Below are 26361 nucleotides of genomic sequence, written 5' to 3'. Positions count from 1 at the left end.
ACAATGAAAAGTGCTAAAAAGTCTCAACATTTCCAATCTATAGTTGCAGTTGAGTTAAGATTATTCTTGTTTACACTCGGAAAACGTAAATCTGCACAAACATGATACCTCTCAGTCTTGATTCTGCTACAATTGACTCGTCTAGATCGATGAACCACCCAGATTCCAGGACAATACACTGTAGTTAACATTCCAGAGACAGAAATGATTAGATTTGCTTGGGTTTAAGGGCTCCGAACGTCAACAAGGTCATTTTCATTCACTGACATTAAGAGAGAAATCCGTCTATTTTTAAAATCTTGCAGCTGGCAGGGGGGAATTTCATAACGATTACCAACTTACCTCTCGCCGTGCCCACGGTGAGCGTCTGGACCGGCCTCGGGACACCCGCCAGGCTCCGGGATCTCCGGTGCAGACACGTCACGACCCCGCCAGTCCATCAGCCAGGACAGGCATGCCTTCCAGCAGGGGTCCGGAGGCCGATGCCACCGCTCACTGTGGGCACGGGTAGAGGTAAGTTGGTATTCCTTATTAAATTCCCCCCGCCCGACTTTTTAAATGTCCAGACTTCTCCTTTAAAGCAAATGTAACATCAGTACATTCACACATTTGCACATAAAGAGCAGTCCTCTTTTTGAACCACAGCCCGGTTCCTGCGCACTGCGCCGGTCTATTGCCAAGCACTGGCCGGGGCTGAAGCAGTGGGAGGAAACCGCCGCCCCTCTATGATGCGGCTTAATTGATTCCAATGGAACCGCGTCATTGGGGGGGGTTGGGGGGTTCCTCCAGTGCTTGGTAATAGACCGACGCTGTGCGCTGGAACTGGGCCACGGTTCAAAAAAGGGACCACGGCACCAGCTTCTACGCATCGGTGCCGTTCTATTCATGTGCAAAGCTTAAAGCGAATGTACTGATGACATCTTAAAAAACTGCAATGAAGTAAAAACACGTTATTAGAAAGTTGCAAAACTTTATCTACAACATATTAGACAAGCGTGTTCCCAATCACAACTTTTCTGTTGCAGAACAGACAAGTATACAAAGTACAATTTCTTCATATATTACAATCTCTTTTAGAAATTCAAAAACATTTTTTTTAATTCCATATGAAAAAAAAATCATAGCAATGCTACATAAGGCTATGATCTCTTATCTGGCGTCAGTAGTTACAGAGAATGGCGAACGTTAAAAAAGTGGAGTTTGATTACTGTACAAAAAAATACAAATATTACATAAGGATGCAAATAGTTACAGGATCACATCATTTTTTTGCCCTCTTTTCATACTGGATTGTTAAGTTCTCGAAACTTGTAGAAGTACTGGCCTCTCCGTCCCCTTCATGCATCCGTTTCCGACTGAAATGCTGATGCTTAAAACCAAAGAAAACCTTTATTAAAGTCCAAGCATATAGTTTACACTGGCTTACAACTGCTATATTAAGGAGAAGTCCAGTGAAAAAAAATTGTATTAAAGTATTGTATTGCCCCCCCAAAAGTTATACAAATCACCAATATACACTTATTATGGGAAATGCTTATAAAGTGCTTTTTTCCCTGCACTTACTACTGCATCAAGGCTTCACTTCCTGGATAACATGGTGTTGTCACTTCCTGGATAACATGGTGATGTCACTTCCTGGATAACACGGCGATGTCACGACCCGACTCCCAGAGCTGTGCGGGCTGTGGCTGCTGGAGAGGATGACGGCAGGGGGACACTGAGGGACATAGGGCACTGGAGGGACACTGAGCATCCCTCTGCCATCATCCTCTCCAGCAGCCACAGCCCGCACAGCTCTGGGAGTCAGGTCATGACATTCCCATTTTATCCAGGAAGTGACATCACCATTTTATCCAGGAAGTGAAGTCTTGATGCAGTAGTAAGTGCACTTTATAAGCATTTCCCGTAATAAGTGTATATTGGTGATTGGGGGGGGGGGAAATACAATACTTTACTAAAAATGTTTGCCGGACTTCTCCTTTAATGTTAAAAATAAGCAAGCAAGCCCGGCAATGGCAGTAGTACTGGATGTGACTGCTGAGCGCCTGTTTGGATGCAGCAGTCACATGACTATACAGATCATCTGCAAAGTAGAATGATGTTATCTTAACTGCAATATTCAATACTTACAGACCCTCTACAGAATCTGCATCTACCTTCCCACTATTCTTCTGTGGGTCTGTATGTGAGGTTTGTTGATCCTGGATGTAGCAGTACAAGCATAGCTTCATCCCTGAACTGATTTATCCTTATGGGTATTTGCTCCTGAAGTGTACACTGCCTTTAAGACAGGGTTTACCCAGCTGCCTAATACCATCTATATTATGATCACAATGCTAAGGTCCCATGGTTCTAGAGCATATGGATGTTGAAGAGGAGAACCATGACAAAACCGCTTACCAGGTAGCTTACCCTAACGATAACATCTTATTACTGGAAGTTTATGAAGCCAGACCCTTGTGATCAGCTGCTCGCTGGGTTGGATTTAATATAGAAAGAGGTCGCTGTATTGAGATAACCTCTTTTAGGCTATGTTCCCACAATGTCTTGTGGGCCATTATTTCATAATGGTGGTTAAAGCGAATGTATCATCAGTACATTCGCTTTAAGTTGTGCACATGGATAGAATCAATGGAGCCGCATCATAGGGGTGGTGGTTTCCTCCCACTGGGGACAGGCAGGCCGGCTTACAGTGCTTCACCTCTGGCCGATGCCCAGGAAACGAATGGTGCTGTATGCGGTAATCGGGCCGCAGTTCAAAAAAAGGACTGCGGCACCGGCTTCCCCGCGCTGTTCTATCTATGTGCAGTGCTCAAAGTGCATATACTGATGGTACATTCGCTTTACTGACCGTCACTAAAAAAGATGTGGGAACATATCGTGGATTGAAATGCTTTTCAGTATTCCAAAAAATCAAGTGCCAGATGCAGTAAAACAGAAGGCCTTAGTACCTGTGACGGAGGTGGCATTGGATGAGCAACATCATACATTAACTTGTCAGCAAGTCTTCTCATGTCATCATCCTAAGAGAAATAGAAATGGCGACCAAAGATTACAAAGACATGTATAGTACATTTCTGAGCAAGACAACGAAAATGTATATTCACATATTATACTAAGCAAGACATATGTAATGCTTTTTCACTGCACACATGGATGACAGTGGTCCTTATGTCAGTGGTCGTGCACATGGACAGGATGTCCAATATAAATGTAATGAGAAAACATTGTGGAAGCACTTGAAGCTTTAAATTCAAAAACACATGTAAAAAGTACAACGTGTCTGTGTTTCGGCAGATGCCTTCTTCAATGGACAGTCAGTTTGGACGTGTGTTTTTACCAATTCCCTATGTACTGCATTAAACGGTAGGTACTAAATATAAAATCTTATTCACACAATGCAGGTGGATAAAGATAGATGACGCTCCATAGAGGCCAGATCAATACCTGCAGCCAGGGATGCTCCAGGGCTTGCTTTATTGTGAGCCTGTTATTTGGATCGACAACCAGCAACTTCTTAACAAGATCTTGTGCTTGGAACATACAGATTTATTCATAGTTATTCTTCCAAATTTACAGAAGTTACACAGTAAAATGTTTCTTCTTTAATTATCAGAAATTAAAACCTACAGTCCAGTATGATGATGTAAGTCCATACCTGGCTGTGATACATGACTCCAAGCAGCTGGGATAAAGGTATAAAGCCCTGTGGTAATTTGTTCTTTTAGAGGCCTATTACAGGTGCTTTCTGAGAAAGGTGGGTACTTACTGAGGCTGAAAAACAAACTGTATCAAGGAAAGTTGTTTATAGATGAAATGTTATCCTATACCAGAAAATATTAGGATTCCCTAGGCATGTCCAGTGGATCGGTGCATCTCAAGTCCAGTCCTAAGAGGTCAGGACTTGATAATTTTCCGCATTCACATGTACTGAGACACGTGTGGCACACAGTTTTGCATCAATACACAAGTTACACCACTCATATTGTTCTAAGTGGGCGGGGCTTCACAACAACCGCATCATTTAGCCCTGCCCACAGCTCCACCGTAGGCCTATCCCCCTCCATTACATCATCGCCCATAGGCCCCGCCCCTTAATGTCCATGCCATACCATGGGCCGACCTAGAGGGGGTGGGACCTAGACCTTAAGGCCAGTCTGTTCTAATGGTCGACTAGGGGGCGGGGCCTATGTGCCAATGATGTAACATAGGGGTGGGGCCTTCGGCGGGCAGGGCTAAGTGGCGCAGTTGCTGTGAAGCCCCGCCCTCTTCGCACAATCTGCAGATGATAAAAGATCACTTTTTACTTGAACAAGCAACATGATGTATGATGTAAAATAAGGTATGAAAACTCCTAAATTTACCCTTTACATCTATGAAGAGAGGTCAGAATGCAAAAAGGGTGTGACAGTGTCACTTCAATATTCTTTAGGTACATATTTTTATTTTGAATCGAAAAACACAAGAAGCTTGTTCAAACTAATCCTGCTATGTGGATAAAGGATGTTTTGCAGTATAAGCTATTACTCTCTGTATATAGCATAGTTTACATTAGTGACATCACGCAGTTACACATAGACATCTCTCGCATTTTATAGTTACCAAACGAAAAGAATGACTCCTAAGCTCCAGTAGTCCACCGCTTTACTATATCCACCTGTGCCGGCTGTGCTCAGCACCTCAGGCGCCAGGTAAGTCGGGGTCCCACACAAAGTTCTCATTAATGAGGTCTCGCCAACTATTTTAGACTGGCCAAAGTCTGTGATCTGTAAAATCAATGACAGCGATTGAAGTTACACTTTCTGGTTTACTCTTTAGCATATTCTATTACTGACTTACAAGAACGTGGGTGGTGTTACAGTATGCCTGACACTGTCCTGCTCTGGTGAAATGCTCATTTACCAACCCTGTTGGGACTCATGAGCCTTGACCAGTGCTAATAGCTGGCGTGAGTCACAATATATATACTACCGCACATGAGTATGATCATATATGGATGCCGCACATCTGTGGTGTGGATGAAACTCACAACTATGGCTGCCATCTGTATAATGGGGTCCTGAATCATCGGTAAAATAAGCTTGTAATACACTTACAGTAGCATCTTCTGGGTGACACTGAAACAAATAGGGGCCATACTAAAAATGTTTACATTTCTGGTGCAGGTTGTATATTATTGTTTGTAAAAGGGTTTTTAATACTTTCAAAAAAACCTTTGATATATGTGTCGGTGATGTACAGAAATTTTGATCAGCAGAGGTGTGGATGCAATTCATCCAAAAATGACAAAGATTAATAAGCAGTAGGCCGAGCGTGCCATGTACAGTCTCAGGCTTTCTAAAAAGTGTATATTTTCTGGAAGCAGCGCCCAATGGAAACACAGAACATTCGAGTGGTTCTGCCTGCTCATTGTAGCAATCTGCTCCTGCATCCCCCACCGATGAAGATTTCTGGCATGTCCGAATTGTTTAAAAATGATAGTTAAAATGGACCTTAGAGTGTCACTTTTGATTTCAGCAAAAAAAAAAAAAAAAAAATTGTCCAGGCGATTTTAAGAAACTTTGTAATTGGATTTATTAGGCAAATATGCCATTATCTGCATTCAAAAAGACTTTTCCCAGCCCCACCCCCTCCTCTCTCCCCTTCACTGCTCATTATCAGGAAATCTCGACTCTTTCACATCAGTTGGGTCCTGTGTAACCTATGGAGAGGGGAGAGGGAGAAGGGAGATTAGTCGCCAGCAGAGAACTAAGGATTACACAGCGGGACCTGTGTGAAAGTCAGTATTCAAAGGCCAGAGAGGTCAGTGCTGACTTATAAGGAGATAGCCCGGTAATGTAGCTGTACGTTAACTCTTTGTTGTCCTGTTTTGGTGCCTTATGTCCCTCCACCACTCCCCTTTCCATAGTAAACCATGAAGACAGGGGGGAGAGCTTCAAACTGCTTTTTCATGATAAAAATGCATTTTGCAGCTAATAAACACAATTACAGAGTTTCTTAAAATCGCCTGTACTATTCACATTACGTATATTTCAGTCAGTATTGTGGTCCTCATATTGCAACCAAAACCAGGAGTGGATTAAAAACACAGAAAGGCTCTGTTCACACAATGTTGAAATTGAGTGGATGGCCGCCATATAACAGTAAATAACGGCCATTATTTCAATATAACAGCCGTTGTTTTAAAATGACAGCAAATATTTGCCATTAAATGACGGCCATCCACTCAATTTCAACATTGTGTGAACAGATCCTTTCTGTGTTTTCAATCCACTCCTGGTTTTGGTTGCAATATGAGGACCACAATACTGACTGAAATATACGTAGTGTGAACCCAGCCTAGGGATGTAAGAGAAACAATTACCTTTATACAGCATTCGTCTTCGGTAGCTGACGACAGCAGCACATTTTCCAGTTTCAGATCGCGATGTATGATCCCATTATCATGTAGATACTAAAAGGTATATTATGTTTAACACTCTAATACAAAGAAATGTACAGTAAAGTGAAAACGTAACAGACTAGACCTTTTGTAATAATTACTGTCAGTTTACAAAATACAACCTAGGAACACACAACAAGGTGATGGCACAGGAGCTGCACCCGCATATTATGGTCAGCGGGTGGGACTGTAAAAGCTGACATTCTGCTGTAACAACAGGGTTCAGCAATAGCTCTGATTTGGTCCCGTGTGGTCAATAAGGCTGGGTTCACACTAAGTTTTTGCAATCCGTTTTTTTTCTTCCTTTTTTTTGCAAAAAACAGATGAAAAACAGATGAATAAAACGGATGCAACCGTGTGCATCCATTTTCATGTTTTTCCATTGACTTCCCAAAAAATAAAAGGATCAGTTTTTTTTAGCATACACAAAAACATGGTCAACCTCATTTTTGTGTATATAAAAAAAAAAAAAAGGAACAGTTTTGATCAGTTTTTTTTTTTTTTTTTTTTATAATGGAAGTCAACAGAAAAACGCACACAGTTGCATCCATTTTTTATCCGTTTTTTGCAAAAAACGGATTGCAAAAACATAGTGTGAACCAAGCCTAACCACCACATTATTTACGAAATTTAAATGTAGGCAATTATGTTAGGTAATTGAGGCTCAAAAACCCAGAGGCCATTCAATAGCACAATAAAAGCCCAGACAAGTCCAGCCTATGCCTTTTTAGAGCTGAATTAGATGGCCCAATGACTAACGCAAACAAGCGTCGATCTGCTAGATCTGCGCTCGCTTACTGAGCCTATTACACTGTTCGATAATCATGCAGCATGGACTATATGGACATTGCGATGTCTGTGCAATCCTTGCCCTAGTATAAAATAATAAACCTTTTACATTATCTCTCTGCGCTCCCCGGTGTCCTTCTGGCTTCTGCCCGTTGCTGCCACTGGAACTTCTGAGCTGGTCTCTTGATGTGACAGGCCGCTCAGCCAATTAATGGGCAAGACGGCCTGTCACTTCAGAGACTGGCTGAGAAGTTCCAGTGGCAGCTGCGGGCAGAAGCCAGAAGGAGACCTTGGAGTGTGGAGAGGTAGTATAAGATTTTTTTTTTTTTTCCACTGTCATCAGCGGTCGGCTGACTATTACACGTAGTGATGCGCACCCGGTGGCCGATGATTTTTAGGCTGGAATAAACTACAACAATCAGCCGATGGTCGTTTCATTAGCCGATTGTTGTCTTTATTACACAGAGTGACAATCTCTTATTAAAGATATAATAGGGCCCTTATTCACAAATTATGTATCTCGTTCAATCCACCTACCCCATTTGACTGACAGCCACTAGATAAAGCAGACATGTGCTGTACTCGCCTGGGCTCTTGCACTGCTAGGAAACACCTTCTGGACACTTGAGCCTCAATTACATATTAACAGAAAGGCTTATATCTCGGCACTGGGAAATTCTAAGGAGATTAAGGAAGGAAAAAAAAAAAAAAAAAATTGCCTATCTATGAGCATGTTATATACACCTGTTTTTTTCCTGCCGATATGTCCACTTTAAGAAGTTAAAGGAGAAGTGTGGCTAAATTTTTCATTTAAGTATTGTATTGCCCCCCCAAAAGTTATACAAATCACCAATATACACCTATTACGGGAAAGGACTAAGATGGCACAGCAGACAATAGAATAGTCTGGTTTAAGGAGCTGCGACATGTGATTTACGGTTGTGTATATAATGCTTAGACGTTACCTTACTAAATCAGACTTCTGGTAATACTATTGTTTTATTCAGGATTTATAAATGAACCGTTCTTTTAAGCAAGAGATATAGATATATATATATATATTATATGATAATTTATTGGAACCAAGAACCCTTTTCCAACAGATTTCAATCTTTTTGTTATATTCAGTCTCCGTGTAAACAGCTGCCTGTTGTTGGAAAACTAGGACATGTTTATATGGAAGATTGTAAGATTCTTGCCCAGGAAAATGAATTTTCCCTTATTCACAGGGACATGTTCTTCTCGCTTCTGCCCGCTCCCCACAGCCGCCACTGGAACTTTTGAGCCGGTCTTTGCATTGACAGGCAGCTTAGCCTATCGCTGGCCAAGAAGGAGCAGTGCTGCAGCCAGTGGATTGGCTGAGCAGCCTGTCACTTCATCTCATGGAGCAGGCAGAAGCTAGAACACCATCGGAGACTGTGGACAAGTATGTATAAAGTTTATTTTTTACACATCCATCAGCTGTCAGTCGCACGTCGGTACTAAACGTAGTGAGGTGTACCCGGCGGCCAATGATATTTCAACATGTTGAAAGACAATTAGCCAATGATCCTTTCATTGGATGATTGTCTATTACACGGAGCGGAAATCTGCATAATTGGCCCAATTGGGCAGATTATCACTCTGTGTAATAGGGCCTTAAGGGTATGTTCTCATGTTTCTGCTGCCACATTATATGATACTATGCTTGCATGGGGTGGACAAAGGCTGCAAGCAGTTTTTATGGTAAAATCTTGGGGCCTTGGCACAAGGGACCATACACTTGCTAGGCTGAAAAGTGAAGATAATTATTGTGTGCTAACCATTTGTATGTACCTTGTTTGTCACACAAAGCTGACAATGCTAGAATCTGCAGTGATATATACAGGATTGTAATTTACCTGAACTGCAAGCAGCATCTGATAAAAATACAGTTTTACGGTTGACTCTTTAGGTGCTGTGTTGTGTTTTGCTACCCATTCATATAGTTCACCTCCTTCCATCCTAGAAGACAATGGGTAACTGGGTTACAGGTCTACTCTATTAGGTCTAATAGAATCAGACAGCAATGTGGTATCTGCTTGGAAAAACACTGGGACACTTTGTAACTAGAGATGAGCGAACCTGGAGCGTGCTCGAGTTGATCCGAACCCAAACTTTCGGCATTTGATTAGCGGTGGCTGCTGAAGCTGGATAAAGCCCTAAGGCTATGTGGAAATCATGGATATAGTCATTGGCTGTATCCATGTTTTCCAGACAACCTTAGAGCTTTATCCAAGTTCAGCAGTCCAAGCTAATTAAATGCCGAACGTTCGGGTTCACATAGACTCAAACCCGAACCCGGTTCGCTCATCTCTATTTGTAACCCATGTTACCGGGTGTGTTCCCACATTGAGGTTTTTTAAAACCAAAGCCAGGAAAGGATCATGATAAAATTATAGAAAGAACATATAACCCACGGGATCAGCACTGCCCATAGAGACTAAGCAATCAAGTGAAATAAAAAGTATCCCTGAAACGCATATTTGTATTTTTTAAAATAAACCCTTTCTATTTCTGAGATTGCTTAGTGGCTATGGGCAGCGCTGATCCTGGGGGGGGGGGGGGGGGAGGGGTTACTTGTTTTTTTTCTATCATGTTATCTCCACAAGGGCCCCTACCTAGAGAGTAGTCCATTTACATTACCCCATCCAGCCTGCAGCCCTGAAAGAGGAACAGTAATCCTCCTGCATCCATCTCCAGTACTCCGCAGTGGGGGATATTCACAAAGCCCAAGGGGCAAAGGGGTGGGTTACTACTTCTTTCACCATTAAAAGGGAACCAATCAAGCCGAAAACGTCCCTAATGATAAGGAAACGTGCTGGTACATCACCCAGCATGCTTCCCAAACATACCCGTCACGTCACCCGAGCCTGCGTTCCATGTCAGCAGCGCACAGACATCTTTAGCACACCACGCATGCGCAGTACGGCGGGAGAAGACGCTGGCATACTGCGCATGCAAGGCGTGCTAAAGAGGTGGAACGCAGGCCCTGGGTGAGGTCAGCAGAGCGCAGCTCTTTCATTCACGACCCTTAGGACGTGATTACAGCGCTAGCAACCGCAAAGGACCAGGACTACATACGCCAAACGTGACTACTTACACCTAATTACCATACAGCTTAGGACTTTATAAAAGTAAGATTATGGTGTAATCAAGGAGGGCACGGAGGGTAGAGGGGAATGCTTGGGAAGCGTGCTGGGTGATGTACCAGCACGTTTCCTTATCATTAGCCGCATTTTCAGCGTGATTGGTTCCCTTTAACTATACCTACATCAGTGTTATTACACAGGGTGCTGCCTCTTGCCTGTGTGTTCTCTTTCCCCATTTTAGGAACGGATCATAAAATGAAGACATAAATAAAATCAAAGAGCATCTAAAAACCTGAACAATTGATCACACCCTTCTAGATTACCTGTTTGTAGTGAAACTGTAATTATGGGGCTGCGTCTTTTTACTCAAATGGTCCAGTGTAGTTTGAGGGTGGTCTCCATCTAAAGGCCCTATTCCACGGAATGATTATCGGCCAATCATCCCATGGAATAGAAGGCAACGATTGCGTCATTTGTCTTTTAAACATGTTGAAAAACAAAGACTGTGATAGCAGCGATCTGCTGCAGTCACCCCGTGCAGCAGACCGCCACTATCCTCTATAGGCTAATCTAGTGATCACACAGGCAGCCCCGCCGCAGCTCCCCGCGGCCCCTCCCGCATTCACCCACTCACTGCCGCCATGTGTAATAGTGGTGGCAGCAAGCGGGAACGAGGAGCAAAGGAGCGCTGATGGCGCTCGTTTGCTCCACACAGTCGGCCCATGGAATAGTCACAGTTATCTCATCAGCTTAGAGATTTCTCCAGACTTCAGAGTTTACTTGCTGAATTCATTAAGAAGGAGAAATCAGAGCAGCTTTTCTGTACTTAGCCTAAGTAGAGCAGCAGGCTTGAATGACTGACAGCGATTACAATGTGCACAGGGGTATAATCCATGCCTGTGTGCAGCATGGCTCTGTGGCTCTCTCTGAAGCACGGGCAGCCATGAAGCTCCCACTGATGCTCATGGGAGTGTTACGATGTACAGTATCTGTGCACAAAAGTAGCGATATGTCACTTTTGTGTACGATTCTTCATCTCCCTCTTACGTCCTAGAGTGCAGGGATGTTTGAAACTGACAGACCATGGTTTTTCCACAGAAATCAGCATACATACATATCAGCCAGCTTGATCCTATTTGTATTGGCAAACAGCCTATTTAGGCTATTTGCACACACTCAAAATGATCACAGTCTTTATTAGACGGCCATCATTGAACGGAAAATAATGCAAGTTATTTTAAAATAAGGGCAGTTATTTTTAAATGACGGCCGTCCAATAAAAATGGCCGTCATTTTGACGGTGTGTTAACATAACCTTAATGTAAAACAAGGCTCATATTACAGAGCAAGGCTTTCTTTATTTGAAATGAGTATTAATATTTTGTATACTCACAGTTCCAGCACGATGTAGAAGTAATCATTGGTGTCAATAAAATCTTCAATCTTAATTAGGCACGGCTGCTCAAACAAAATAAATAATTAAAAGGGGAGTTTAGCAGTTTACATCAACTGGTGCCAGAGAGTGCCGGTGATTTGTAATTTACTTCTATCAAAAAAAATCTCAAGTCTTCCAGTACTTATCAGCTGCTGTATGTCCTGCAGGAAGTGGTGTATTCTTTCCAGTCTGGAGAGCAGGAGAGGTTTTCCATGGGGATTTTCTGGTGCTCTGGAGAGATCCTGACATGGACAGAGGTGGTAGCAAAGAGCACTGTGTCAAGGTATGTTCCCACTACAGAACACGTGTGGAAATTTGAAGTTCTGCCTGTCTCATTCTCAAACTCAATCTGCCTCCCACCCAAAGAATTGACATGTCAGTTCTTGAAATTTCTGCGCGTTTAGTGGGAACATACCCTCGGACTGGAAAGAATACACCACTTCCTGCAGGACATACAGCAGCTGATAAGTACTGGAAGACCGGAGATTTTATCTGGCACCAGTTGATTTGAAAGAAAAAATGTTTATGATGAACAACAAGGAACATTTCATCCAGTACATTGTATTGGTTTAGTATTGTATTTACAAAGTTATCCTTGCACCTTTTACAGTCTGTATGCTTTGACAATTCTGCATAATTGTAACGGAAAAAGTCAATAACCGTTTCGACATTTCAGCTGGGGGTAATTTTTTTTATGTAGAATTATAGCTTTAATTTATAAAAGTTTTTTCATTGACTTATTGTGTAAATGGTGAAAAGTGCACTTTTAACTCCTTCCCGCACGAGGACGTAACTGTACGCCCTCATGCGGGTGGGGGAGTTCAGAGAGGGGGGCCGCGCGGCGATCCCGCTCTGAACCGCCGTGGTCCCGGGCTACATGCCGCACCCTATTAGCGGGCACGGTCCGATCGCCGTACCCGCTAATTAAGTCTTCAGATGCAGCTGTATTTGAATACTTACTGCAGCCTCATCCCTGGTGTCTAGTGTGGAGATCCAGATCCAAATCCAGAAAAATTGTAATAAAAAGCGATCAAAAAGTCGCATATGCGCAGTCAAGGTACAGATAGAAAGTAAACATCGTGGTGCAAAAAATGACACCTCACACAGCCCCATAGATCAAAGGATAAAAGCGCTATAAGCCTGGGAATGGTGCGATTTTAAAGGACCATATATTTGTTAACAATGGTTTGAATTTTTTACACGCCCTTATATAAAATAAAAGTTATCATGTTACATATCGTAATCGTAACGACTTGAGGAACATATATAACATGTTAGTTTTTCCATAGGGGACACGGCGTGAAAACGAAGCCCCCCCAAAAGAAAAGGGTTTTTTTTCCCCAATTTCCCCACGCATATAATTTTTTCCTGGTTTCGCAGCATATTTTACGCAAAATTTCAGCCCCTCATTGCAAAGTACAATTAGTGACACAAAAAATAAGGGCTCATGTGGGTCTGTAGGTGTAAAAAAGCAACTGCTATGGCCTTTTAAGAGGAAAAAACGAAAACGCAAAAACGAAAATTAGCCTGGTCCAGAAGGGGTTTAGGGGGATTTAAATTACCACTATGAACATTTAAAGCGTAACTGTCATTTCAGGGTCATTTTTTTTAAAACATTAAATATCAACAGTACAAGCAATTTTAACTCTGTAATAGGTTTTATGTACTAAAAGAGTTTCCTTCTGTACTGAAAAAGCAATCTCCCAGCCTCCCCCCTCACTGCAGAAGAAGCAGGATTTCTGTCTCCATTATGTGGCTATGGAGAGGGGAGGGGCTGTTAGGAGTGAGTGAGCACAGAGAAGTCTTGCAAAGCACAACACCCTGCAATCTTCTCTCAGTAAGTTCATAGATAAGCACTGACCTTTCTGACTCCAGAATCCAGTGTTTTAGGTGCCCAGACAGTCTACAAACAGCTGACCTTCATGTCACCTCTCCCTGCTCCCTCATCTCCCTCGGCCCCTCCCCCCTCCATTAGGATTGAATGGAGAGAGCAGAACCAGTCTTCACTGGCTTCTCTGTAATGGAAGACGTGTTTGCCTGATAATGCACAGATAGGGTGCGTTCACACCTACAGGATCTGCAGCAGATCTGCAGCAGATTTGATGCTGTGTTCAGTTATTTAAATGAAATCTGCTGCAGAAAATCAGCTGCAGATCCTGTAGGTGTGAACGCACCAATAAGAAGTCAGGGGGGGGGAGGCTGGGAAATTGCTTCTTGAGGACAGAAGGAGGCTTTTTTGGCTGATGAAACCTATTACAGAGTTTCTTAAAATCGCTTATACTACTGATTTCTGCAATAAAAAAAAAAAATGACAGTTACGCTTTAAGTCCCATCAACAGGATAGGAGTATGATCAAGGGGGGTATAACTGCTGGGTCCAACAAAAATCTAGAGACATTAGGGGAGATTTATCAAACATGGCGTAAAGTGAAACTGGCTCAGTTGCCCCTAGCAACCAATCAGATTCCACCTTTCATTTTCAGAAGAGTCTGCGAGGAATGAAAGGTGGGATCTGATTGGTTGGTAGGGGCAACTGGGCCAGCTTCACTTTACACCATGTTTGATAAATCTCCCCCATAGTGCACAAAAATAAGTTAAATAAAAACTGGAAACCAAAATTACAAGAAAACAAATAAAGTTCTTCACTTACATGGTTGATTTTCTTTAGAATTTCGATTTCAGTGTCAACTGAGCTAGACTCGTCCTGTGAAAGAAAAAAAAAAAAGTTTCTGGATGATTAAATTACAAGGACTGTTTGACTCAAAGTTCCCTTATGAAGCAGGCACCCCTATCATAGCTATGAGTATTATATAACTCCTGTCACATAGTTAAAATGGAGATGACAGTTTTGGGAAATGAACAACAAATGTTGGGGAGCTAGAGTATGGAAGTACACATGTGCCCATAAACAGAGAGAGTAGCGATTTTCAGGGGAACCCCATTCTCCTGAATAGAGATGAGCAAAGCTACATTACAAACAAGGTGAAGTGCCTTGTTTGCCTGGCAGTCTGCTTATACTCAGACCGCATTTGAGCTCCGTGCCGCTGCACCCTGGGTGCCTTGAAAAGCTGGATCCAGACCTGGGAAACTTCTCCCAGTTTTCCAGGACTGGATCCAGCTTCCCCGGCACCCAAGGTGGAGTGGCACAGAGATCAAATACATACACACACATAATATATATATATATATATATATATATATATATATATATATATATATATATATATATATATATATACACACATACATGTCACACAGTGGGAAGGGGTTAAACACATCTTTATAATGTGATTAAGGTGAGAAGTTGTAGAGTCTACATATTTATACGAGTAGTACGTGATCCCACCGATAAGTAGAATCACAATAACCTTTCTGCAGAAAATCTTACTTACGAATGAGGAGCTTAATGAGAACCTTCTTTTACTCATGATTTTCACGGCCACCTTCTTGCATGTTGATTTTTCAAAAGCCAATTTGACTTCTCCACAAGCTCCACTGCAGTAACAGAAGACTTGTTAGGGTGCGTTCACACCTACAGGATCTGCAGCAGATTTGATGTTGTGTTCAGTTATTTAAATGAAATCTGCTGCAGAAAATCAGCTGCAGATCCTGTAGGTGTGAATGCACCATTAAAGGGAATCTTTCAGCTCCCAGGCCCTACCTAAGGTGCTGACAGTCCCCTAGTGAGCATGGTGACTGTTGGTAATTATCTGTACACAATCTCCTACTGTAATAAAGAGTCTAATGCTGCGTTTACACGGAACGATTATTGCTCGAATTTTCGCTATAACGATCGCATTTGAGCGATAATCATTCCGTGTAAACACAGCAAACGATGAAGCGATGAGCTAAAAATTGTTCATTTTGATCTTTTAACATGTTCTCAAATCGTCGTTCGCTAAAAATTCGCAGATCGCTTCGTGTAAACAGTCTTTCAAAGATTCACCCTATGTAAAAGATGGGCTTAAGCGAGCTTAAAAACTATCGCAGTAACGATTTTGCTTACGAATCTTCGAATTTTTCCCCATCTAAACGCTGATCGTTATAAAAACCAAATCGTTGCTTCAAAATCGTTAATTGTTCTAATGGGCGAATTATCGTTCCGTGTAAACTCAGCATAAGCAGTTGTTTGTGCCACAATCTGGCAAACCATGCTACTCCTATCTCCTTCCTCTTCTTCATGAATAATCAATGCTGCTCAGCCTCCTGCTCACTCAGCTGTCAGCCAGTGTCTCTGATTGCAGATCAGTCCTCTGTAGGCAGCTCATGTCTGAAATAAACATTCAGATATAGTTGATTCTCTGAGCTCAAATGTGTTGGAGCTGTGGTCTAGGGGTAACTCACCTGTCTAGAGACCTGCCAGCAGTTCATTCTCTGGTTCAAATCCCCTGATGGAAATGAAATAGAGGTCTTTATTTTTCTTCTCATTATCATATCATTTTTAAGGCTATGTTCACACACAGTATTTTTGCAACCAAAACCAAGAGTGGAATGAAAACATAGAAGAAACACTGTTGAAATTGAGTGGAAGGTCGCTAGTTAATGGCAAATATCGGCCGGTGTTTTAAAACAACAGTAATTATTTGCCATTAAAGAGGATGTTTAACACTAATGGAAAAAAACAGGCTGAGATAGTGGCTACTGCTTACCCAAGTCCCCCTGGCAAGTTTCGCCGGGATCCGCTCTTTTTTGAGGCCACTATGGAGTCTTTTCTATCTTCACTTCCTGGTTCTGATGATTTGCCCACCCACTGTCTCAGACTACATGGACCAGCATGCTATGCCAGCCAGAGCCAGCCCCCTGCTGCTAATACCTCCCACATTTCTTCTAGTTACCTTCCCCTGCCCAATGATGCTACTGACTGCAGACACTCTCTATGCAAGGCAATGTACCTTATCTAATATACTGCTATTTGCTTATAACAGTCAACTACTATACATAGTGCAGCTGCTTGCAGCATTGGGTCACACAGACATATAGATCCTGCAGCTGCTGCTGGACTGCATGCACTAGGACTGAGCGGGGGTGGGGGCCAGGCCTGGTCCTCACCTACAGTAAGGGTCCTATATTTCACGGGCCGATGCGGGCCTGATCAACAATGTAAACGAGTGCCAATCTGCTAGATTGGCGCCCGTTTACTGGGCCTATTCCACAGCCCGATAATCGTTTACATCATACATTACCTATCCAGACTGCAGGTCTTCTCCTGCGCTCCTTCTTCCTGGGTCCCGCGCGCAGCTCTGCTACATCTGGGTAGTGGAGACAGATTCAGCTCTGCTATAACTGGGGAGCCGTTCAGCAGCTATGGGGGTGGGGGTTTATTGGCTAAGAAAGTGCATGTGATGAAGGTCCTGCAGAGCTCTGTTATTGGTCGGATAGGTACATGTGAGAATTGGACCAATCAGAACGCATGTATAGATTAGCCACGTGGAGCAAGTTCCGCCTAGTTTCAGAAAGTCACAGTGTGACGTATTGGCACAAAATGGCGACCTGTAGGTTAGTGGTGACGACAGCAATTGAAAGTTCTAGAACTACATGACTTCCTGGGCTGCAGGGTAGGGATGAAAAGCGCAGGAAAACACCAGGACTGGTACTAGAAGCACGTGTGAGTAATGTATAACTGGGGGAAAGGGAGAGAATGGAGAGAAAAAGATTTAAACCAGACAACCCCTTTAAGTGCCTACCATCCACTCCATTTAAACAGTGTGAGAACATAGCCTTAACAATATTACAATGAGAAAAAGAACAAAGAGCTCTATTTCATGTCCATCAAGGGATTTGAACCAGAGAATGAACTGCTGGCAGGTCACTAGACAGAGGATTTACCCCTAGACCACAGCCCCTACACATTTGGGCTCAGAGAATCAACTATATCTGAATGTTCCTTTCAGACATAACTTGCCTACAGAGGACTGATCTGCAATCAGAGACACTAGCTGACAGCTGAGCGAGCAGGAGGCCGGGCAGCATTGATTATTCATGAAGAGCAGGGAGTTGGAAGGAGGTGGTGAGGCGGCCAGAGTGTGGCACAAACAACTCTTCTGACTCTTCATTACAGTAGGAGAACTGAGACTGTACATAATCCACTGCATTGAAAATTACCAAAAGGCCCCATGCTTACTGAGGGACTGCCAGCTACAGCACGCTGTCAGCAACCTAGGTAGGGCCCCAGTGCTGACAGATTCCCTTTAACATGAGTTAAATTAAAGTCGGTCTTAAAATCAGATAAATGGCATAGCCCATATTTTCACCACTTAAGGTACCCATACAGCTAGGTTGCATGGATTTTAACACTCAGTTTATAAATACTCTAAGACTGCATCCATATTCTACAAATTCATATTCTCATTAAACCAGAGAAGCCCTCGCTACAGGATAGATGCTTATGTACATCAAAGCATTACACAAACAGAGCATTGACTTTATTGGTGTCCATTCAATATTTTGTTTTCCCTGTGATGGTGCTGCACTAAATTGAACACTTGTTGACTAAAGTTGTGTTACACAGAGTGATTATCTGCCAATTCAGGCAACTATCACCCTGTGTAACGAAGACAATGATCAGCCAAGATATTTGGCTGATCGTCATCTTTCATCAGGTTTAAAAATCATTCGTGAAATGACATCGTGAAATAGGAGGTGTGCAGCTGACAGCTGATGATAGTATGTAGAAAATAATAAAGCTATACTTACCTGTCAACGCTCCCCAATGTCCTTCTGGCTTCTCTCCGCAGCCAGCACTGGCACTTCTGAAGACTTCTCTGAAGTGACAGGGCGTTCAGCCAATCACTGGCCACAGCACTGCCTTGGCCAGTGATCGAAGCGACAGGCTACTCAGCCTTTAGAACTTCTTCAAAAGTGTCTGTGTCAGCTGCGGGGAGAAGCCAGAAGGACATTGGGGAGTGTGGACAGGTAAGTATAGCTTTATTATTTTCTACATTCGCAGAAAGGGCAGCATGTTACAGGATTAGAAAAAAAAGATGGCAACTTTTTCTTTTTTTTTTTTTAACTAAAAATATGGTCACACTTGCCCACAGGTTGTGTCTGATAATAAAGCTTAGTTTGAGGCCCTTAAGTGGAACCAAGACACAATACCAGACAACACATACAGGTGTGGCAGCTGTTCAGCATCTGAACACACATCTAATATAGCGACATCTAGTGGTGAAACTTTATCACTACCTTCATCACTACATAAGTACAGGCTTTTGCGAAGGGTGTATATAGCAGTAACATCTGTGGTAGGATACCACAAGTAGCCATGTTTTCCTTTAACACTGACTGTAAAAGGGGCATTCTAGGGACAATTTTAGTCCCAGAAATACCCTTTTAATGTATAACCAGAATACATAATGTTGAATCTTTAAAAGTTCTCTAAAAGATGCAGCAGCCCCTATGATATATGTAAATACTAAATAGACATATTTAGAAATTCCATCTGAAGAGTATACAGCACATTTTTAACCACATCAGAAAGCATCCTCCAACTCTGCCAAGATATAGAACACTTGTCCACCCTGTAGCTGAAGTTTTCCAAAGCTACAGCTCTGTAGGGAGGGATTTTTTATTTTTTATTTTACAATTTTTTATTTACCTTCCAATAGTTTTTGACATTATATACTTGTTTCTAAACTCTATTGGAAAACCAGACTGATCATCTGCCAACAAATCTGTAAATACAAAAACTGAAAACATCATCACAAAACTATGTATAGCATAATAAACACGGAAAACAATTACATCTAAAACAAACAGTTCAATAGGTTGTCCAGTGAAATTCTTTTTCTGTCAAATCAGCTGGTTTCAGAAAGTTATATAGATTTTTAATATACTTCTATTTCAAAATCTCAAGTCTTCCAGTACTTACCAGCTGCTGTATGTCCTGTAGGAAGTGGTATATTCTTTCCAGTCTGCTGCCACCTCTGTCCATGGCATGACCTGACGAAGCACTACAGCAGCGAGAAAACGTTTGTCTGAACGCACATGCTCCTCCACCTTCCCCCATCCTTACCAAATTCTCAGTGTGGTCAGTAAAGTAACCACTTCTTTTTACTTCATAAACCTATTGTGGATTGACTGTCTTGCGCTGAGCACCTCCGCTAGCCAGATCTACCACACTGTATAGCGGGAAGGTTTGCTGCCTTACGTTTCCTACACCATGCTGTATAATCAGTAGTGCCGCCTACCTGACTCTCTACCTAATCCCAATAGAAAACCTCTCCTGCTCTGGACAGTTCCTGTCACGGACAGAGGTGGCAGCAGGGAGCACTGTGTCAGACTGGAAAGAATACATCACTTCCTGCAGGAAGACTTGAGATTTTTAAATAGAAGTAAATTACAAATCTATATAACTTTCTAATGTCAGTTGATTTAAAGTGACACTGTCGCCCCCTATTTGCATTTTGACTGCTCTCCACAGGTGTAAAGGGTAAATGTTACAGCTTTCATTACTTATTTTATTACACACACCATGGTGCTTGTTCTGGTAAAAAGTAGTTTTTAATCACCTGGAGATTTGTATATGTGGACGGGGCCTCGCTGCCTTTTTGCCACATCGCTCTGCCCCTAGCAGCACTTATCCCCGCCCCATCCGTGGCGTTATTGCCGCATAGGCCCCGTCCCCTCAACAGCCATTGGAAGGGCCAGCCTAAAGCTCTAGGTCCCACCCCCTAGATTGTCCCACACCAATGGCTGCTGAGGGGGCGGGGCCTATGCAGTGATGAGGCCACTGATGGGGCAGGGCTAAGTGGCGGAGCGATGTGGCACATAGGGCGCGAGGCCCCACCCACATATATCAATCCACAGGTGATAAAAATGACTTTTTACCAGAACAAGCACCATGAGGTATAATATAAAATAAAAAATTAAAGCTGTAACATTTACCCTTTACACCTGTGGAGAGCAGTCAAAATGCAAATAGGGGGTGACAGTGTCACTTTAAAAGAAAACATTTTCGACTAAGTACCCTTTTAAGGGCCCTGTTCACATCAGCACGATAGATGCAGTGTTAGAGGAGGCAATGGTGCTATGCCAGATCCCTTCTAAAATGGATATGAGAGGCTACAAAATAATAACAGAGCCGCACACCGATTTAAAGGGAATGTGTCATTGGAAAAATTACCTATTGTTTGAATCAAATTTATTGCTGAACATAGTAAAATTACAGAAACCTGGAATTCCTAAATATGTAGAGTATAATAATCCCAAAACTGGTACACTTAACCACAATAAACATTTCACTTGTGACTTTCTCTGCCCTCTTGTGGGACAGAAAGAACACAGGTTTTAAATAGAAGATTCTCAAATATTAGTACGTGAACCTCAGGTTAAAGGAGAAGTCGGGCGTTTTTGTTTTTTTTTTGTTATTGGACAGCTGGCAGTAGGGAACATAATAAACAACAACTAATTATGTCTCCCTGGGCCCACAAAGGGTTGTGTCTGAGGCTCCGGGACCTCTGCCAGAAGGCATTTTCCCCCCAGTTCTGAAGTTGTCACACCTCAGGGGAACATCAGCCAATCAGTGACTGCAGCGATGTCCCGCCCCAGTCATTGACTGGCTGAGCGGGGCATCATCCAGACGGGTCATGACTTTGAGCATCCGAGAGCTGTAGAATGCCAACTGGTGCCCTGGAGAGGGATGTGACATATTTAGCCTTCAGGGATATTAAACTAGTTATTATAATAGGCATATATCAATATTTAAGTACTGTAAGTGCCATAACAGGAGTTTAATATATATTTTTAAAAACTTAACCTTTTTTTTACTGTATTTTTTAAAGCCGCATTTTGCTTTAATTTTACTGGCTTTAAACATATCTGTGACCAGTCTGGGATGGTAGCCAATGTGCTCAGAAATTTACTGCTGTTTTCCCAATGATGTTCATGTGAGATTCTATTGTCAAACTGGTTAATTCATTGCATACTTCTAAAAATCTCCAGTAATACAATATAAAGCCCACCACTAACAGTTACTAATATGTGGCAATATAGTCACACTGTATTATCACAGAAACACCAATACAGGCATACCTTTATTTGCAAGTAAAGAAAGAGAAATTTCAGCATTATTTGTTAGAGGTAATTTCTTTCCACGTCCTATTAGGTCTTTATTTAAAAATGTTCCATTGCCGCTTAAATCTTCTATATAGGCGACAGGATACAGACCAGGTCCAGCTTCCTAAAGGGATAGGAAAACAACAATAAAAAGTGTTGTGAAAAAAGTATTCAACCCTTTTTACTCTATTCTTACAGAGCTGGCTACTTCAAGACCGAACTGGCCTCATAAGACAAAGAAAATCTCGATTAAGATTTGAAATCTCTAATCTGCTTCTCGATAATTTTACTTCACTGCATAGTCATCGGTCATGTGTTTGTTTGAATCTTTTTATGTGACCATTGTATTATGCTCTTTAGTACTTTTGTATCATCATTCTTGTTTTAAAAAAAAAAAAAAAAGTCATAGTACCACATTAAACCCTTCAGGAACACAGACGCAACTGTATGTCCATTTAAAAAAATAGATATGTGAATATAAAAGAAGGATACAACAGCGCTGCATGTGCAGGTCAATAAAACACTAACATATAGATGAAAACTGTGCTCATGCACGCTCACCTGGAGGGGTCATACACAGTTGGGCACGACTCTAATGTGTGCATGTAGTTATATATAGCAGGGTTGCTGCTTGCTACCTTCCAATCCCCAAATGGGTAATCGGTGCAATGTAGAACTTCAGCGAGTGAAAGAAAAAAAGTGGTGGATTCCTATTGGCGCCAAACCCTCTTTTAAAAACCATCCAGGTGTCTCCAACTTCCCAGAGAAATGGCTCACAGCTTCTGGAGTCAAGCCACACTTCATTGGTATGCTACGCGTTTCGAGGGTGAGAATCCCCTCTTCATCAGGCAAGATGGAGGGGATTCTCACCCTCGAAACACATAGCATGCCAGTAAAGTGTCACTTCACTTCAGAAGCCATTTAGAAAAATAGTAGTTTTGCATTTTTTAATAAAATTGGGGCAAAAATTGTACTGATATTGGCCAAAATTTACAACTAACGTAAAGTACAATTTGCCCCCAAATTTCCCAGTTTCAGAATCACTTGAGCAAGTTAAAGCAACTTGGAGCCATAACTGCATAAAGTGAGACCAGTTAGATTTGAAAAATAGGCTCTCTGGTCTGGTAAAAAATTAGCCTAGTCCTGAAGGGGTTAAAAGAAGTTAATCAGTGGCAACAGAAAAAAAATTTTGCTGTAGATTTTTGTCTAAATCGTGACAATTTTTTTTTTTTTTTTGATGTTTGACTCTAGGCTTAAAGCTAATAGAGAATAGTGTCCAGAATATAAAACCTTTGGGTAAAAAGTAGCACTAGTAAGACTTACCTAAAAAAGTGTCTAAGAAGTGTACAATTGCTACTTTACCAAACGTCAATGAGAAGTTAAATCCACTTACCCTAAATATCCGGAAGTGCTTTTTACTGTAGGTCTTGTATCTCTCGGTCTGGTTTACTACTGGCCTATCAAAGGTATAATCGCATTTCTTATCCCTTCCAAATGTGTATTCGTCATTCACACAGTCTGTACAGAACAAAGAACTGCATTATTATGACCACAAGGAGAGACCTTAAGGTAACTACAGCGTTATACACATCACCGGTGTTCTTGCTTCTGCCTGCTCCCTGCAGCAACCCCTGGAAGTGACAGGCCCCTCAGCCAATCACTGGCCACGGTGCTATCCCTTCTCGGTTAGAGATTGGCTGAGCTGCCGCCTGTCATTTCAGCTCCAGCTGTAGAAGCTTCAGCAGCAGCGCCGGTCAGCTGGGAAGAGGCAGGCGGACATCAGGGAGCCTGGACAGGTAAATATGTATCTCGCTGTGAGATTTCCACTGTGATCTGTGCTCTGTGAGATGCCCTTAACCCCTTCCCATCTGCAATCTGTATATATACGTTCCTACTGCACATACCCCGTGCAGTAGCAATGTATATATACTTTCCTGCACTGACGGGGTTACTGATGTTTGAGGGACGGCTGCAGTGAGAGCGGTCCCGCACACATCAGTGTGTCCGGGGCCAGAGGTAATGAGAGGCAGCTGCAATTCCGCAGCTGCGTCTCATTAACCCCTAAAGTGATTGCGGCATTTAAGGTACTCAGTGACAGAAGAAGAATCTGTCACTGAGTGATCGGGACCCCCGCAGCCATGATTGCATCTTTTACAGTGAAACCAAGTGTGTAAAAAAAAAAATGCAATAAAAAAAAGTTTTTACAAATATTAGAAAACCCTTAACCTCCCTCCCAATAAAAGTTTAAAATACCCCCTTGGCCATTATAAAAATATAAAAAAAAAATTAAACAAACATATTACATTGTAGCATTCGGAATTGTCCGATCTATTAAATTATAACATTATTGTTCCCGCACGGTGAGCAGCATTAACAGAAAGAAGAAAAAAGAAAAAAAAACAACACCAGGATTAATAATTTTATTAAATTATATATCAGAAAAAAAAAGAAAAAGCTATGAAAATGTTTCTGCTACACCAACATGGTATTAATAAAAACTAGAGATCATAGCGCAAAAAATTACACCCCATGCAGCCCTGTAGGTGGAAAAATAAAAGCGCTATGGCTCTGAGAAGGCGGGGAGTAACCTTGCATTAATTTGACCCGGAAATTCAGGCATCAAAGGGCTGTCTTGAAGGGGTTAAAGGGGAAATATCTGCAGGTTATACTAATTTAACTTGCTAATAGCCCCCTATAGCACCGGGGAGGCTGAGGTGGAAGGTTTATGTCTTTTCTTCCTTCCTGGCACCGATCCCGCGCTGTTAGTTGAGGTAAACTTAGGAGCACTGCCACATTATCCGGACCACCCCTTCTAATAATCAATGGAGGTAGTAGGCCAGATGACATGGCAGTGCTCCGAAGCAAGCTTACCCCAACTAACGGAGTGGGACCGGCGGTGGGGAGGAAGGTAATACACAAACAGTCCTCAGCATCCCCAGTGCTATAGGGGGCTATCAGCAGGTTAGAGGTGTCTAACCCGCTGATCGTTAAAGGGGAACTATGTCCAAGAATCTCTTTTGCTGCACGATAGTCGAGCCATGTAATAGGCTACGTAAGAGAGCACCGATCTAACTGATCGGCACTCACTCATTCAGCAAATCGGGCCTTGCAATACGGCCTTATGGAAGCGTTACAGCTTGCTGCACTTCAGGAGACTGGGAAAGCCTCTTTGATTTGTGCACTTGAGAATAAAATCATTTTGTACGTCATGGAACCACAGACAAATATATACAAGGTACCATACGTCTCCTTGCTCTAACAGCTATGTAACAGTGTCAAATAAAAAGCAAATCGAAAAGGTCCCAACTACTGATACTGATAAAAAGTACAGATCACGGTGCAAGAAACAGCCCTCGCACAGAGACGCTATAAGGGTCAGAATATGGCAATACCTTTTCATGTTTTGTACTTTCTTAACAGTAGTTAAAACAAAAACTACATAGGTAGAGTTCTTTTGTGATTGTACGGATCGAAAAAAATGAAGGTAACACTGCAATTTTGTGCAAGAACATATTTTTTCAGTTTGAGCATTAGGCTGGGTTCACACTACGTTTTTGCCATCCGTTTTTTTTTTTTTTTTTTGCAAAAAGTGGATGGAAAAAAAACGATGCAACTGTGTACATTTGTTTTGATCCGTTGACTTTCATTATTAAAAAAAAAAAAAAACAGATCAAAACGGATCCTTTTTTTTAAGAACACAAAAATGAGGTCAACCACGTTTTTTAGTCCGTCAAAAAAACAGATTTTATTTTTTTTTTATAATGGAAGTCAATGGAAAAATGGATGCACACAGTTGAATCCGTTTTTTTTCCCCAAAAAACGGATAGCAAAAACGTAGTGTGAACCCAGCCTTAAACTGTACCTGTCATGAGAGCCGTTGCCGGATTAGTTTGAGTCTTTATAGATATCAACACGCAATGATCCATAATCTGCCCAACCTTCATTTTGATCCAATGGGGGTCACCTGTATTATGGTCTTAATGCCTGTTCATATCCATGGAGAGCCAAACTACTGGATAAAGAGAAAAATTGACTGCTGATCCGGCAGCAGCTCTTGATAGGTACACTGTAAGGCAAACCCAACACCAACTTATAAACACTTACAAAGTGTAAAAACTGTCTACGATTACCAAAAAAATGCATTATATAGGTAATTACTATAAAAGAGTGTATATGATACATGCCATGATTCAAGAATCCCTTTCCAAGTGCCCAAAGTCGACCCCATGCCAGTGAACTCTTGTCATCCACTTCTTCAGGAATGGAAGCGAGATCCTGCACTGGTAATGTCTCTAAAGAGCTCAGAGTCCCAGAGCCGGAGGAGGAGGACTGGCTGTATGACTGAGGAGCACTGGAAGAAGAGCTGGACGTGCCCTGAGACTGCTGGGATGGTTGAGATTCACCCATTTTATTCTGGGACAGTGAACCTAAACATAACAGAATACAACAGAGAATTAGAAAGCAAAAAAAAAAAAAAAAGTCTCTAGACATCTATGCTGAGCATGTGGCTTATCCATATCCTGCTGTATATGT

At 42.1% G+C, this 26361-nt stretch overlaps 1 protein-coding gene across 8 annotated transcripts in view; it reads right to left on the bottom strand.

Moving 5' to 3' along the window:
* Positions 1-535: 535 nt before the first annotated feature.
* The window catches only part of CHEK2 (checkpoint kinase 2), a 77195-nt gene continuing 51369 nt past the window's right edge, over positions 536-26361 (bottom strand). For 5 of the 8 annotated variants that reach the window (XM_069961291.1, XM_069961284.1, XM_069961289.1 and 2 more), the window contains exons 2-15: positions 26013-26255; positions 23222-23346; positions 21805-21952; positions 19370-19460; positions 15168-15270; positions 14426-14479; positions 11735-11799; positions 9112-9214; positions 6365-6454; positions 4603-4766; positions 3659-3786; positions 3448-3533; positions 2952-3023; positions 536-1369 (exon numbers count right to left, since the gene is read on the bottom strand). In XM_069961291.1, the coding sequence (XP_069817392.1) occupies positions 1262-1369; positions 2952-3023; positions 3448-3533; positions 3659-3786; positions 4603-4766; positions 6365-6454; positions 9112-9214; positions 11735-11799; positions 14426-14479; positions 15168-15270; positions 19370-19460; positions 21805-21952; positions 23222-23346; positions 26013-26235 (1560 nt within the window). In that variant the 5' untranslated portion in view covers positions 26236-26255 and the 3' untranslated portion in view covers positions 536-1261. The remainder of the gene's footprint in view (positions 1370-2951; positions 3024-3447; positions 3534-3658; positions 3787-4602; positions 4767-6364; positions 6455-9111; positions 9215-11734; positions 11800-14425; positions 14480-15167; positions 15271-19369; positions 19461-21804; positions 21953-23221; positions 23347-26012; positions 26256-26361) is intronic. The other 3 variants (XM_069961287.1, XM_069961288.1, XM_069961286.1) reach the window with 3 other exon arrangements.

This window comes from Dendropsophus ebraccatus, chromosome 3, assembly GCF_027789765.1.
Source record: "Dendropsophus ebraccatus isolate aDenEbr1 chromosome 3, aDenEbr1.pat, whole genome shotgun sequence".
In the NCBI taxonomy this organism is placed as follows: domain Eukaryota; kingdom Metazoa; phylum Chordata; class Amphibia; order Anura; family Hylidae; genus Dendropsophus; species Dendropsophus ebraccatus.
Note: the sequence above shows the minus strand (reverse complement) of the source record. Positions and strands in the feature narration are given on the sequence as shown.